Below are 15,465 nucleotides of genomic sequence, written 5' to 3' on the forward strand. Positions count from 1 at the left end.
GTTTTGCTTCATCAGAAGTTGTTTTACAGCAATGTAGGAGAGATCTGAATGATGCCCAAGTTTTTTAAAAGCAACCAAATGATAATACATACCATTGTTTCTCTGCTATTGACTGCTGATCCTGTACACTTGGCTATTACTTTATCAATGCACTTCTTATGAATGGCAGCATTACATTCTGAAAGAACAAGTGTGTCGTGTTGTTAATAAAAATATTTCTTTAGAAAGGATCAAGTAAATAAAGATAGCAACAAAAAAAAAGTTCCTTACGTCTGCATTGATAGCCTTGTTTATTCAGACCCCTGAGAAAAACAGAGAAATGGTTAATTCTGAGTTTTCTGAAAGCCTCGACAGAAGAAAGGAGAGCAACATTTATGAAAGAAACAGAATAAAATAGCTTTGCTTTTTATCAGTCTTTATAGAGCTTCTCTAATCTAAATATCCTCGTTCAATCTAACTGTGAGGTGGTTCCCTGTGCTTTTCACAGCCTTTTCAGCACATATTCACATTCTAAATTTCACAATATCCAAATAGCAAACCAGGCTGATGAGACACGTCTGTGCATTTGGCCAAAGGCAAAAATATTTATAAAAAATAAACTCAAAAATGAAGTTGTAATTACAGCTATGAACCACATCCTTGAAGTGATGCAATAACTCTACAAGATGCCAAGGGTCCAGTCCTGCTGCCTTTACTGACAGCAGGAGTATAGATATTAACCAGAGAGCCATAGAATCATAGAATCATTTACGTTGGAAGAGACCTTTAAGATCATTGAGTCCAACCATAAACCTCACACTGCCAAGTCCACCAGTAAGCCGTGTCCCTACGTGACAAATCTACACAAGAGCTGGTCCCTAGGGTTAAAGGGGGAAAATGCATCTCTCTTCATTTACCATACAAACTCATGACAGACAGAGCAGAATGTGGGTTGAGGAAAGAAGGTGGCTGTGAACTCGTGACACTTGACATTATGGATTTTGGCCTGTTTGATGGCTCCCCTGCGCTGGTGCAAGGAGAAAAAGCCTTCAGTCTCACAGTCAGCCAGGTCCTTTGCATCTGGGGGAAAGGAAACAGAAGATTTATTAGGGCACCCTGTCCTGATCAGGCGCCTTGAGAAAATGCAGCTGCCAAAACACTAAGTGACTGAAGCTAATGATTCATGCATGGAAATTAATATTTTTAAGAAATACTATTTTCTGAAACCCACATGAGGCTTGTTTGGATGTTTTTTTTATCTGCCATTCCTACAAGGACGCTAAAATGACTTTAAACTTCGGACTCTGAGCTCCCTTGATTATTCATAATGCTGCTTTTGAAATGTAGACTAGAAATTTCCCAAGAAGAGATAATTTGCAGTCAAACATAAAATTCTAACTTTGTATACCACTGAAGAACCATGCCCTAAGAAAGATGAAATTACATAAAAATTAATAATTATATATGCACAGAAACACACATGTGTTTATATATAGGTGGGTATTTAACTGAATTCTTTGTGTGTGCGTGTACATGTGTGTGTGAGTAAGCACATATGTATATTCCTAGGCTATTCTTTTTCTTGTTTATTTTCCATGCCAGCAACTGCTTTGCTGTTTGCTGGGTCCATGCATTATTCACAGTTCATATTTAAACTTTCTGGAACAGCAAACAAACCAATTCTGACTACGCATGCATATACACGTGTGCACTTATATATGTGCTTGTGTGTACAAATCTAGATACACATACAATATCTCACTCTCAATCTCCATTTTATTCACGCATTACACAGCAAGTATACGTAGGTATTCTGTCAAAACTGGCCCCCTGTGTGATCTGATGCTGATCTTGCTATTTGTAATACAAACACAACTTGTATTTTCTATGCTTTGGCCTCTTTGATATCTGGTAACACACAAGGAGGCAATAATAGTCTATTCTATATTAGGAATGGATGAAGAAAATAGCAGTATGGACATGCTATTAGCTGGTTTTAGTACTTCTATGTTTCTTTAAATGTAAAGTCATTCTAGATACATACACCTTACAGCTTCACCCCACATCTGTGAAAGGCAGGGAGGACTTTGGCATCACAGACAGGAGAATAAGACTGCGCATTTGGATTGCAACCCACTTTCTTTAACAAAGCAAAATTCATTTCACATGGACATTGACATAAATGACGGCGTGTCTCCAGTCCAGGGTGACTAAGCTGCTGCTACGTCCCTGGAGGTCTAGCTGGAGCAGGCCTTGGAGCCCGCTGAATGACTCAGCTCACCTTGCAGCAGAAACCTATACTTGATCAGATGAATCACTCTCTAGGCTCTTTTCCTGTTTTGCCTAGATTGGTCTTGATCTTAAAAGACCAACTAACACATGTACTTAGGTGTTGTCAACTGTAAATTGTATCCCAACCTTTACAACTGCACTATGATGCACACCATGGCGCATACATATATGCGTACATACAAGTAGAACGATTTCAGAGGGAGCTGGCTCTTTATGTATCTATTTTGTCTTACTTAGCGTAATGAGAAAACCTACCATTTTAGTGGTAAAATGGCCAAAAATTTGCCTTGCAAATCACAGAGGAAGAGTCAATCTTCATCCCCACCATACAATAAAAATTGCTTTTCTGGAGTGTTCATTTCAAACTATTATAATAGTTTCTATGAATAAATCAGTAATAACATAGGCACTGCTTTCAGTGTAGACACCATGTCTCCCCCACACAATCAGAAGTCACATCTATCAATTAACAAATAAAATCACTTGCCATTTATTTCCAGGAAGTATCTTGCATTCATCAGCATTCGGCCTTGAGGTTTCAGTTCTAGCTGGTTGACATAAGTGAAAAACAAGAAAAAAGACCAGTGCAATCATTAAGCAGTCATTCTAAGAAGCAACAATCATTTCAGATGACTCAAGCGATCTCCTTTTCCCAGTGGGAAGTGATGAATGCCAATGAACACTAATTTTTGGGTTGTTCATACCCATGTCGGGCAACAAGGCAGGGTAGGAGCAACCACAGAGAGAGGAGGCTAGATCACCTCTTATCAAACTCTTGGAGTGGTATGATAAAAGAGATAAATGTGGCTAAATCACAGAAGCCATAGGCAGGTTTTTAGACACCAGCTCAGGACCAGCACTATCTATAGAGAAAACTTGTCATTGCCAGTGGATCCTGCAAGGGGAAAGTGGGATCACCTCAAAAAAACCAGCCAACTTCAGACAAGATGCTGAAATCTTTTAGATACTTCATTCTGCAAGTCTAACTTCCATTATCATCAACCTGAGTGATGCTACAAGCTTACCCAGGCATTTTTAGGCCTTTCCACTGGACATGGAAACCCCCACCTACCTGAACCTCTGCCCATAGATGCCTTTGTAAATCTGGATCCACTTGTCAAAGAATAAGATGACCTATATTCAAGGATTTCTTCAGCCTGAGAACCGCAACAGTGTCTTCCCCACCCACCTCCAGCACAGCCTGAGCAAAGTTACCTCTCTTCCTTCCAGGTAAAACAGTGCCCTTGCACAGAAAAGTGAGAAAAATGCTATTCTCTCTCCTCATGACCCTTGTACGACGAGGGACCACCCTCCCCAGGTTGTAACTTGTATCAGGGAGTGAGTGAAGAGAAGAACTCAGGAGTTGCTACCAGGCTGGGACACAACAGGACCAGGGTCTCCCAATCCACTTGACCTCAGGTCTGCTACCCTTGATGCAAGCAAGCAGCACGCCAGACTCTGTGCCCCCTCTCCTCACCAGGTTGCTGCCTCACACAGCTTTGAAGCCTGGGGTTGGAGTCACACTGAGCAGAGCCTTTTGGTTTTCAATTCCAACCCTAAGTATATCAGTTTCTTCCATGTTATGTGTTAAATGTGCAAATCTCTACCAAATCTTGCTCTCAGGTCCGGTAAGTGACCAATGCTTTCTTGACTTTTCTACTCTCTGCTTAACCCAAGCAGCTTAGCCTGAGAACTGGCTTGAGAAATAAAACGAAAAATTCCAGGAAATCAGTTTCTCTCCAAACGTCTTTCCACTTTATCATTATTCATGGCATCGCTACTGAATACTCCTGTTAAAGACTACTATCAATAACTTTCTTGCTTGGACTACCAGGGAACACAACCTTAACATTTAGCATCCTTATGAAGACTGTTACTTCAAATTTACTCCACTATAACTCCAGTGATTTTAAAGGAGTTCCTCTGACATAACCCTAAAGTCAGGCAGCTGTGAATCAGTTACTTGATATTAAATTTTTAAAGCTGTATCCCCAGAGCACAGAAAATAATTCATATTTAGGCACTCATATTACCATTTGTCCCCAGTGGGTTTCCTAAGCAAAGATTAATACGTGGGCATGGCTCACCTGAACCAGGATCCTTGCTAACAGAGGACATATGTTCCAATATAACCGGAGCAGGTAATATAAATGTGCCATGCTCTTTTTTTTCTAATAAGCATGGAAGTCTTTCCTTCAAGTCATACCCAAGTAGACTCAAAACATTATTCCTTGGACGGCAGCCAGTTCTGGCTGCCCTGCTGGTTACCATCACAGCCTGGCACAGACACAAGGCATTCCCTTCACATCCCCATCACATCCTGCCGGAGAAGATAAAGATGCTCACCCATATCTCTGTCTTCCCATTGCTCTTTTTGCACCTCTCCGCCAGCACCTTGAGTTCCACCGTGGTCTCTGAAACCATTTCGGCACTTTTGTCCTTGACGACGATGTGCATGACCCTGCCATTGTTGATGTGGGCATCGAAAGTGCTGTTCCAGGGTGGGTACATGGTGGGCTTCTTCTGCACGTACACTTGGCCATTTTCTGTCAACAAGAAGTGGTTTGGAGTGACTGCACTTGCTTCTCAGCTGCACTAAGGCCACCACTCTGCAGTCCCTGAGACAGATCTGTGTTATTTATCCACTTTAAGGTCTCTCTCTCCAAGCAGGGTGTGTAATGGATCACATTAGAGTGTCCTACAAGGTTACTGTGTGAAGTGAAACCGAGGATGGGATTCATCTCACTTAACTTTTGGTGTCTGCAATGCATATGGCCATATCTGAGCTGTCTGAACACTGGGTCCATTCAGAACCAGTGAAGAGAATATAATCAATATAAATCAATGGAGTTAGGGTGTGTTCATCTGACCAAATGCAGACATCTACCTTAGAAAGATAATTTCCACCCCTGACTCTGTTAACTCTATTGAGTAGACCTCAAATGTAGACTCCGACACCATAGACACCCACTTCTAATCAGCTGAATCTCATCACAGATAACCATCTACATGTATCACCTGTCCCACAGCAATTAAAAATTTGTTTCAATCCCCCCAAATGCTGGATGCACTTTATGATTAATGTTCAGCTGCAGTGCATGTCCAGTCAGTTGCTACATCTCGGCTAACTCAGGGATGTTAATGTATGAACTGCAACCACATCCACAGTGGTGTAGATTTTTCAATTGAGCAAACTTTTCCTGCACCTCTTCCTCATGCATTAATTCCTCTTCCTTCACAGCAGACGCATCTTAAAATGGTGAAGGGTATCTCTGAGGCTTAGCATTAGTTTGCAAAGAGTTATTTCTAGGTAATTCTCTTTGAAAAGAGTCTCAGCCAGCTTTATTTATTTCATACAGCCCATTTTATTTCATATAGCCCCGTACAAGGCTTGGACACTTACTAAAAGTAAATTCTATTTCACAGTTACCCTCTGCAAATTTCAAACCCATCAAATGACAGAGCTGGTGGCACAAGAGACTAAAAAGCAGTCGTGTGAGCAGCAGACCTGCAAATCCTGCCTCCTAAAGACCCTGCTCCTATTTCCAATAAGCTCACCCTTTCTCTCATCCCATCCAGCTGGAAAAGCACATGCAGCCGATGGCCTGGAACATGGCACGTGCCACAGAAAATCTCTCCCTAGATGGGAGGACTAATTCCTCTGCTCAGCTTTCATTTACACACCTTCAGGATGGATTAAAACTGGTAAACAAGCTCCAAAGTTATTGGAGGCCAGAGAGAAGGAGGAAAAGGGAAACAGTGGATCCTGATTGTGTAATATTAATCTCTGGAAATGAGAGAACGCTTATTGCAGAGAGAACAAATATCAGGGCACGAGACTACAACAAAAATCTCCCTTCACCACCCTGTACCACTTTCCTATGAAAGGAGAAACACCTGCCAGAGCCACTAGATAGAACTTGGTTGAGAAAGCAGCTTCCTGAGCAAAGGCATGCAGGACCCTGCAACCAATACTGACTTGCCGAAGTTTCACCCCACGACCCAACACCTGGCTCTCACAAAGCGGTTTTGCACGTGGTTCGATCACATAAACCAATCTGAGCCGCAGTCTGCTCTGACCGTAAGCACTGGTCTGCGTTGCAAACTGAGCGGAGACCATTCCTGCAGCGTAAAATCAATTCTCACCCTTGTCCTGCCCAGTATGACTAGCAGTTGTGCAGCTAAATCTTAAATTTAAATTCAGTTTCCGCAAAGTTTAGAGCACCTCAATCTAAGGTGAATCCATCTCTATCAGCTAAGTGAGGCTGGCTTTTCACATATGCAGATTTAGGCAATCATATACTGATCTCATTGTCTGCAGCCTTAACTCATTCCCTTCAAGCTTGCAAATATATATTCAACGCCCCCTTTCAACAAAAGCAGACAAGGCAAGACATACGAATGAGATATAAACTTCCCAGCATCATGGAGAACAGAAATCTCATTAAGGACCCTTATTTATTTGCTACATCAGTGAAACTCCACGGATGTGAGACACAGCACTTGCAAAACAAGTGCTTTTATTTGCGTTGCACTCCAAAACATACGGCTTAAATAAACAAGCCCTGGAATGTGAATGAACCGGCCAATATATGGGATCAGCCAGTCATCCCCGGTGCGTCCCCACTGACGTCTGTGGAATTCTGCCAGGGATTAATCTAACCCTGGGTTCCTGAAAAATAAAGTAGCATTTGTCTTTCCTGGGCAGCAGCTCCCACTGTAGCTGGGAGCACTTTTCCTGGAGGCTTGCTGAGCTCAGACATGGAGCAGGATCTTTCATGAAGCAAATGTCACCAAGACAGGTGGTAAAATGGCACCGGGCCGGGTGGCTCGTGAAGGCAGAAGCCATTTTTAAAAGGCAGATTTTTTTTAACCTCAGGGCTGCCTATGATCTCTGAAACGGCTTTTCTTCAGTAACAAATTGCTATAACACTTTTAACTACATGGAGGTGCTTGGGGTTTTTTTTTTGGCTTTTTTTTTTTTTCGGTTGGTTGGGTTTTTTTTAAGCTTATATCATAAAATACCAGGATCTCTTACACAAAATGAACAAGTGGAAAAAAAAGGTTCCCAATATCTTTCTTGAGCTTCTGAAATTTCTTACGGTGCCGTTGTTGTGACACCCTTATGTCCACAGATGATGTGCGTTACCCCCAGACCCTTGGGTTCCTCTGTGCCAATGATTCACTCGTCATGGCTCGTTGACAAGGGACAGCCTTTAGCATGAATCGGAAGGTAGACTCAGGCTTCCTTTTTGAGGGAACCAAACACATCTATCATCTACCAGTGCTCCATTTGCAAAAGAAGACCCCTCCCCCCCCCAAAAATAACAAAACCCACTTCCTCACGCTTTGCTAATGCTACACATGCTATATATCTGATCCATAATAGGAAATTGCAAAAGTCAGAGCAGAGTCGTCTACCAAAACAGTTCCAGAAGAGATTTTGCAGGGATTTGGTACTGGAGCTATCCTGGATTCAGCTCGGGGTTTAGGCACGTCCTACCCTGCATTCTGCACTCGCCGCTATATAGCAATCATGTATAGCAATAATGGCCATGTGTCAGAGCACAAGGCTGGGAGCCAGGTTTGTTTGCATCTGTTACCAGCTTTGCAGCTGATTCACTCCTGCTCCTTGGACATGCCACTTTAGCCAAAACTGGCATATCAGGGCATCAATGGAAATTATTTTTCAATCCTATTACCACTGAGTATCAAGCGCTTTGTGAAACCAGGGCGCTGGAGAGCAAACTATGATCAAAAAAGTCACAAAGCAGGGATGCAGCTATTTCAGATATACTCAGCCAATGTTTGTCCCAAGACCTTCATCACCTTTTGCCATCTCTAAGCCTGTTTGAGCATGACAGCTCCTCAGGATAGTCATGCTGAGAGCATTTCTGGCATTTAGAGTCAGGCTTATCGCACTGAATGTCAGACGTGGGCCTCTGGGTGGACTGACTAAACTGCCCTTGGAGTCAGTGGAGAGAACTGGGCTTTTCTAGGGTGTCATTCATCAGATCCATTATGGACGTATTCCTCAAGATGAGATGAATACAATCATGGACATCCCTGTTTGTTCCCCTGGGCTATAATGCAAAAGTGGTTGCCTTGCTCAGATATGAATATCCTTTCAGAAGACTGGAATTACTGGGGAGATGGATCCCACCATGACCTCATCTTGCCTTAGTCACCTTAAGGTAAGGTCAGCCATCTATACATTTAGACACCTTCCACCAGCAGCAGATTAATACCTCTCAAGGGTGATTCAACCTGCCCTAAGAGGGGAGTCTGAGGTGAATCAATCTCGGGAGTTTCCTGTTCCTACCACTGACATGACGAGGAGTCCCTCTGGCTGCCCACCATGCTCTGAGCAATGGCTAGATGAGTGCAGTTACACCCCAGCAAACAGAAATCTTCTAATAGAAGGACATAATTTCTCCTATATTCAGAACTCAGGAGAAGAGTTCCCCCAAACACATTTTTGTATATCTTGTTGGTAGAATTATTCCTCTTCTTTCATTATTATTATTATTGTTATTGTTGTTAATAATAATAATAATAATAATAATAATAATAATAATAATAATAATAATAATAATAATATTATTATTGACTCTCAGGAGCACAAAAATTATATCCCTTAATTAGTACATTTTTGTTTATTAGATGCCACAAAACACTTTCAGCTCTGTGTAAGACAAATAAATATAGGTCTGTGCTGACCAAACTGGTTTTATTCACTTTTGAACTGACAAGAGCCTTCAATTTGAGCTATGGCTTTCAAAGAACTCATTAAAGCAAACAGCCAAGCCCTGCAGAAACCTGAAATAAGACATATTTTCAGTAAAAAGTGAGATCTTCGAGATATCTTGTCATGCAGTATTTTCTGTCCTTTCGAATTTACCAGTTACCACATCTTCCACATCATTTAAAGTATAATTTAAGCCAAGACAAAGTTCAATGTGATAAATTCTGACTTTTAAAAAAACCAAATAAACATGCAAACAAAAAGTGAAATGTGTTGGTTAAAAATTCTAAAATTTATCATTTTTAAAACTAATTTAACATCCTCTAGAGGTTAGAGTAATAGGGTTTCTCAAGGAATAAAAAGGGATTTCTGAGTTGGCTTAATTTTTCAAAGAATCACAGGAGTCAAGTTAGGAATTTATCAAAGACTTAAGATAAATAACAGCCAATATGAGGAATTCTCTAACACTGAAGGTCTTGATCTTCATGATTCTTGAAAAGCAGAACTGAAGAACTTTTCACCCCTTTACAGGGATTATTTTCATGCATAAGACATATAAGAAACGTTTTCCCAATGAAGACTCATTGATGTTGTTCAATCAGGAAAAGCATGCAACAATCCATATATCCAGACACAGAAAACAGCATAGCAGGGGGTTTCCCTTTCAAACATTTTACATAGTACAGCAATTACACAGAGAAATTAACTCTCTCTGCAAAGACTGGGGCTGTTTGAGGGTTATTTTTTTAAAATGGTGGAAGTTGCTGGACCTGTCAGTTCCTCAAAAAAATGTGATAACCAGAGACAGCCCTCCCAGGACATTTCCAGGACACCCAGACTTCATTTGTCCCACTGACAAACCAACAACTGCTCATGTAAAAGTGAAACCCAATACGGCTCAGCTCATCTGCTCTGTGACATGCTAGGACTTGTAATTCAGTTGATAATAACCTTAAATAGAAGACATAGACTTGTTAGGCATCATCATAAAACCAGATTGCATTGCAGGCCTTGCCAAACCCAAACTTACACTGTGCTGAGACACAGAAGGCCCTTCACAAGCCCTTATAAAGATTTACCAATGTGCTTCCTACACACCAGTGGTGACATAGTAAGGCGTACACGTCTTATAAAAGCTCACACACATACTTAAGACCTCCCCACTTACCTGACTCCACGGCTTCTTTAACCATCACAGCACAGTAAGGGTTAATCACCTCCCCCTGGGATGGCAGGTAAGGGCCACTGTCGTAGTTGGATAAACCAATACGCAGAAAGGGAGACATGACAAGTCCTGTGTCAAACAAAAGACAGGCGATATTTGGGAAGAGTCTAAAAATTCCCTTGGGTTTTAACCAGCCTCTTATCTCCGTCGGACAGGGTTGCGCCGGCCGTTAGTTATCCATCCAGCTGGAGACTCTCTGACTTCCTCCGCTGACTAGCAAGATGATGGACTGAACGAGTGCTGTTTAACGTGCGTAAGGTAGCGTAACTCAGCTGTCGGCTTAATGGCGTAGCTGAACCCATCGCAGGGCTGGAAAGACCCGCAACAGCAGCTTTGAGTACTACTGACTTGACGCCAACCATCAGGAACGAGACTGACAATACACAGAAGCCAAATCGGGACTTTCTTGGCTGGGATAACCTCTGCTGTAATTTATGTTGAGTCACATGTTCAAGAACCCAAATGCTATGAGAATAGAAAGGGTTTCGGGAATACAAGGCTGTTGGAAGCCTGCAAGCTGAATATGAAACTGTGAAATAACTGCATACTATTTATATACAGCATGGAAATGATCCGGGCATTCAACTGCCTGCATGCTGACCCATATCCATAAGTGAAGCTATAAAGAGAAAATTCAGCTCATACGAACCACACAGTGTAGAGTGGAGAAAAAAAAATGGATCTCAGGATAATTTTAAGCAGCTGAAAACAGAAACATATAAAAACAAGATGCCATGAAACACAACAAAGCCTTTAGGTTGGTCTTCTCTGTAGGCTCTTCCAGAGCTTCCAGAGGGAAAATTTAGTGAAAACAGAAATTAACTGCTGTAGCTGGTGTCCTTCATTGTGCCATCTGGGCCCAAGGACCGGGATTTTCCACCCCGCTTTTGTGTCAACTTCTGAGCTTGTCATTCCTGGTTCCCATTCTACTCAATGGGGAGCAGGAGGCACTTAGAACTCAACAGCAGATGTCTACGTCTTGGACCACCAACGTTAAACAACATGAGTCCTATCACCAGCTGTTACCCGTCAAATATATTGACAACAATATATTGTTCAACTGCAACAGCAAAAAGTTGAATGACTTATGGTGTGGGATGCAGCCCACGTCTCTTCTCCTTTTTACACCTAAAATGCTCTATCCCAAGGGCAGCTTCCCTACCCTCACACATAAAAAGATCTAGATTCTTCACTGGGAATGGCATTTTCTTACCTGTAAATGGTATTTTCCTGACAGACAAGTTCAGTCTCTGGCAAAAGGGTCGTCTCTTTTCATCACAGTTGTGGACAACATGGAAAGGATTTTCTCAGCTGAAAGAACGAGGACAACTGCTCCTCTGGCTGGGATGACTTTAAAACTTGGACTCTCTGTTCAAAGAGACAGGAGGCAAGACCATCAAGGAGAGGGGAAAACTTGAAAAACGAAGACGTAGCCCTTTGCTTGAGTGTCTTCTCTCTTACCCAGCAGTGTGGAGTGATGAGTTTCCATCAGCCCCCGTGCAAAATTCTAGGGCAACTGTAAAACTCAGAACAACTTTCTGTTAGTGTGTGGCCAGGTTGCAGCAGGTTGGTTTTTTGCTTGTGTCCTGGATATGGTGAGATCTTTTCCTTCTTTCTGTTTTATAAAACGAAGACAAACAGCTACAGTTAGAACTGGGACTGAAAAGCCAACTATTCTGGCCCGAATATTCACAAGTACTGGCCGCTCACACTGCAACACTTTCTGACACTTTGGCAAACAGACGGCCCGTGTAGCCAACTGCAGCTATACTCTGATAGAGATTTCAGCAGAGGAGGCTTCCCAGAATGTTTCCCTAAATTTATTACCCTACACAAGGCCAATCTATACAACAGCCAGTATAGGAAGACCCTCCTTCCCATTTGAGCATAGTAGGTTAGCTAACAGCCTGGCTGGTTTTTCAGGAACACAGCAAAGACTCATAAACCCTCTCGGGTTTCTGGGGAAGACAGGATAGAACAGAAAGAGAGAAAAAAAATCCCGTGACTCATATCTACTGTGTATCCCTAGGAATGCACAGATCATAGGCCACCAGCAGCTACCAGACCTCCTCTGAAGACTGTCCAAGGACCTCTGCATGTGGCATTGCCCTCAACTGGGAAAACATCAGCATTTTTGCAGTTTTAGAGAAAGTAGTGGGAAAGCCAAAGCACCACCTGGGGCTGGATGCAGGAGATTAGGACAATCCTGTTCTCCTCTGGATGAGGGCAGCATCTTTCTGAAGGGTGTTTCACAAACACATTATCCAAGTGCCTGATGAACTTGGTCTGGAAAGCCACTTGCATTTAGATATTCAGGCACAGGTAGCTCTGTAAGGAGGGGCATCTGTGGCATTGCACAATGCTACAGGGAAAGGTTTATGAGTGGTCTGAGGCACAAAAAGGCTAAAATTTCTGCCTGGACTGACAGAAGCAGAGAAATCTGATCAAATTAAGTAGAAAAAAATCTCTTTAACAGGAAGAAATATATGTCTATATATTTCCCCCCTCTGTTTGATGCAATTATGTAGCCATTTCCTTTGTTTCAAAAAACAAGAAGCCTACTTAATCTAAAGACAAAAGGAAAAACAAATCAAAGGGTCTCTGGCAGCAGGAGAGAAATACAAGTAGTTGCATGTTCAGTCTGTGCAATGCAGCATCACTGTGGAAAGCTAACGAGAGCCAAAGACTAAGGCCAAAGTCAAAACCTCTGCATCACGACTCTGTGTGTGAACAGAGATGTATTCTCTCTGCCTCCAACCATACTCCTCTAATACTTCTGGTGACTGGTGGGCAAGAGAAGATTATGTATCCTCTTCCAAATCCCCAATTCCCACACCCTTGGATTTTAGAACCTATTGTTCCATGGATGGGAGCAGGAGGAAGTGCAGGGAGGGCCTCCCTTACCCAGACTTTCAAAACTCACCTTGAAAAACTCAGGGTACTAGCCCGAATTACTAGTCAACAAGTTGGGCATCTAAGAACATGACTGTTGCTAAAGGAAGCCAAAAGTTTTTTGATTACGCCTCAGCACTAAAATGTAGTAACGCTATTGGCTCAAGTACTAAAGAAACAAAATTAGGGCTAAAAGTTTGAGCCTGGCATTCATCACAGTTCAATGAAATCAATGTAATTTAGTTAAAACTGTCAAAGCATCTTGTCCTGCTAAATACTCACATCACTGCTCCAAAAATCACTCGCTGGATCTGCTACAAGATACCTGTTCAGATCTATGGATCTGCTCCCTGATCAGAGACATTTAAAACTTTTCTTAGTCTTAAATGCTGGACACCCCCTCCCTCCCCTCCAGTGCAATACTTGATTTTGGCTCTGTGCAGTCAAGCACATCATGAACAGGTTTCCCAGAAAGGTTGTGGAGTCTCCATCCTTGGAGATATTAAAAAGCTGTCTGGACATGGTCCTGGGCAACCTGCTCTATGTGGCCTTGCTTTAGCAGGAGAGTTGGACAAGGTGACCTCCAGAGGTCTCTTCCAAGCTCAATCAGCCTGTGATTCTGTGAAAACACGGGAGGGACAGATCTCACCTATTCCTAGATGTCTACAGCACCAGCGTCTCCATGTGAGGGAGTTACCTGGGCTCCTGAGAGAGGAACAGAGAGAAACCAGCACCCTCAGATCATGAGCAGGACCCATTTTAGACCCCTCCACTAGCATGTGATGAACCTGTTTCTCTCCTTTCAGAGCTAAGGGGAATGCCTGGGGATGACCTGTTCACACAGAGTACCTCCACTGCAGAAATCTGTTTTTGATCAGTTTCTTCAAGCCATTAGATTTCAAAAAATCCCCAGCATTGTATCAGATCTAAAAAAAGATGTATGCTGGGACTTCACATAAACCAGTCTATTGCATGAGATGTTCTGCCGCCACCAGCAAACAGGCGAGAGTTTTCTGCCCAGCTGCAAAGCATGTAGGTCTGGCACACCTAGTGTAAGCACTAGCAGATCAACAGCTGCCCATATAACCCTTGCAAAGTCTGGCTAAAAGCTAGCTAAAATCAGAGTTTACTGTTATACCAGCCTTGCGTGAGCACTCTGTCCTGGGGTGCATTTCTTCACCCTGTCCAATAAATCAGATAGATAACTGCTTTCCTGCTTCTCTCTCACTGTCTTTCCTGAAACCACTTTGGCTTTGGCCCAAACATCTGTTTTCCAGGTCATATCTCCAGCGTTTGCCACTACAGGATGGCCATTTGGCTCACATCCATAGCCATAAACAAGGAACAACACAACTCAGCTCCAGCAACTGCTCACTGTAATAGCAGCAGTTTAATTTAACACTAGAAGCAGCTGCAATGGATACGGAGAGTGTCTGCTTAATTTCCCAGCAGAAAGGATACTATAAGTTGTCTGAAAACTAAGGATGAAATGTATCTTTCTATAAAGGGCCACCTGTAACCTGTCCTCCAGTAAAACACTAAACACGGTGCAATTGACAGTCAGCAGTACCACACCCTGCTTTGCTGGCACAGGGAAGCTTTGCCCACCCTGGAGAATAATGCAACATATGGAAATCATTCCCAGATGATATTCGGAAGTAATAAACTCCTTAATATCCTTAATCAGTCGTGGTTAAGGAGAGAGGAAGAAATGAGCTCCTGCTCCTAGTCGGTGAACGAACTGCGTTGAGGACAGCTGCTTTTAGTGGGATTTATGCTTTTGTGTTTCGGTGAATGGAAAAGGATGCATGCCTGATACAGTAAAGATGGCAATTGACTGAATGATGGCCAACTATGGGGGAGGGGAAGTATTTCTGGATTTGAGATGCTGCTTTCCTAATGTCATCAAACGCTCATTTTCTAGAGGTCAGAGGGAATATTTCCAGCTTTCTCCCCTTTGTTGCATGCAAACTCTGCATGCAAAAAGAGTTCATAATCTGAGGATCAGCATCACCAAGACGGAGAGGAACCAGCAGCTGTAGCTGAAGGGTATGAACTTTTCTTCACCCCCTCAAAGGCATCTCCCAGCCAAAAAGGCAGGTCCTGATCCTGCAAAGATCTGTTTATATAGCTGGTGGAGACCTGCACATGAGCATTACTCAACACACCTCAGGGCCTTCCTGCAGATTTCAAGAGCAACACTGAATACCAGCAGTGATGGCTGGAGTCCCTGTCTCTGCCCCCTGACTCCTCATATCCCACAGACCATACAGTAGGGAACAGAGATCTAAATTCCCTTGAGTGACTTTCACTTTGGGTGCCTGTATCACCC

General features: G+C 42.7%; 1 protein-coding gene across 1 annotated transcript in view; it reads right to left on the minus strand.

Moving 5' to 3' along the window:
• Positions 1 to 15,465, minus strand: part of PRKCQ (protein kinase C theta) — a 63,700-nt gene that overhangs the window by 33,181 nt on the left and 15,054 nt on the right. The window contains exons 2-9 of the mRNA XM_064442580.1: positions 11,703 to 11,856; positions 11,455 to 11,609; positions 10,185 to 10,310; positions 4,618 to 4,817; positions 2,759 to 2,819; positions 897 to 1,059; positions 271 to 302; positions 93 to 178 (exon numbers count right to left, since the gene is read on the minus strand). Coding sequence (XP_064298650.1) covers positions 93 to 178; positions 271 to 302; positions 897 to 1,059; positions 2,759 to 2,819; positions 4,618 to 4,817; positions 10,185 to 10,302 — 660 coding nt within the window. The 5' untranslated portion in view covers positions 10,303 to 10,310; positions 11,455 to 11,609; positions 11,703 to 11,856. The remainder of the gene's footprint in view (positions 1 to 92; positions 179 to 270; positions 303 to 896; positions 1,060 to 2,758; positions 2,820 to 4,617; positions 4,818 to 10,184; positions 10,311 to 11,454; positions 11,610 to 11,702; positions 11,857 to 15,465) is intronic.

This window comes from Phalacrocorax carbo, chromosome 1, assembly GCF_963921805.1.
Source record: "Phalacrocorax carbo chromosome 1, bPhaCar2.1, whole genome shotgun sequence".
NCBI classification, from domain to species: Eukaryota; Metazoa; Chordata; class Aves; order Suliformes; family Phalacrocoracidae; genus Phalacrocorax; species Phalacrocorax carbo.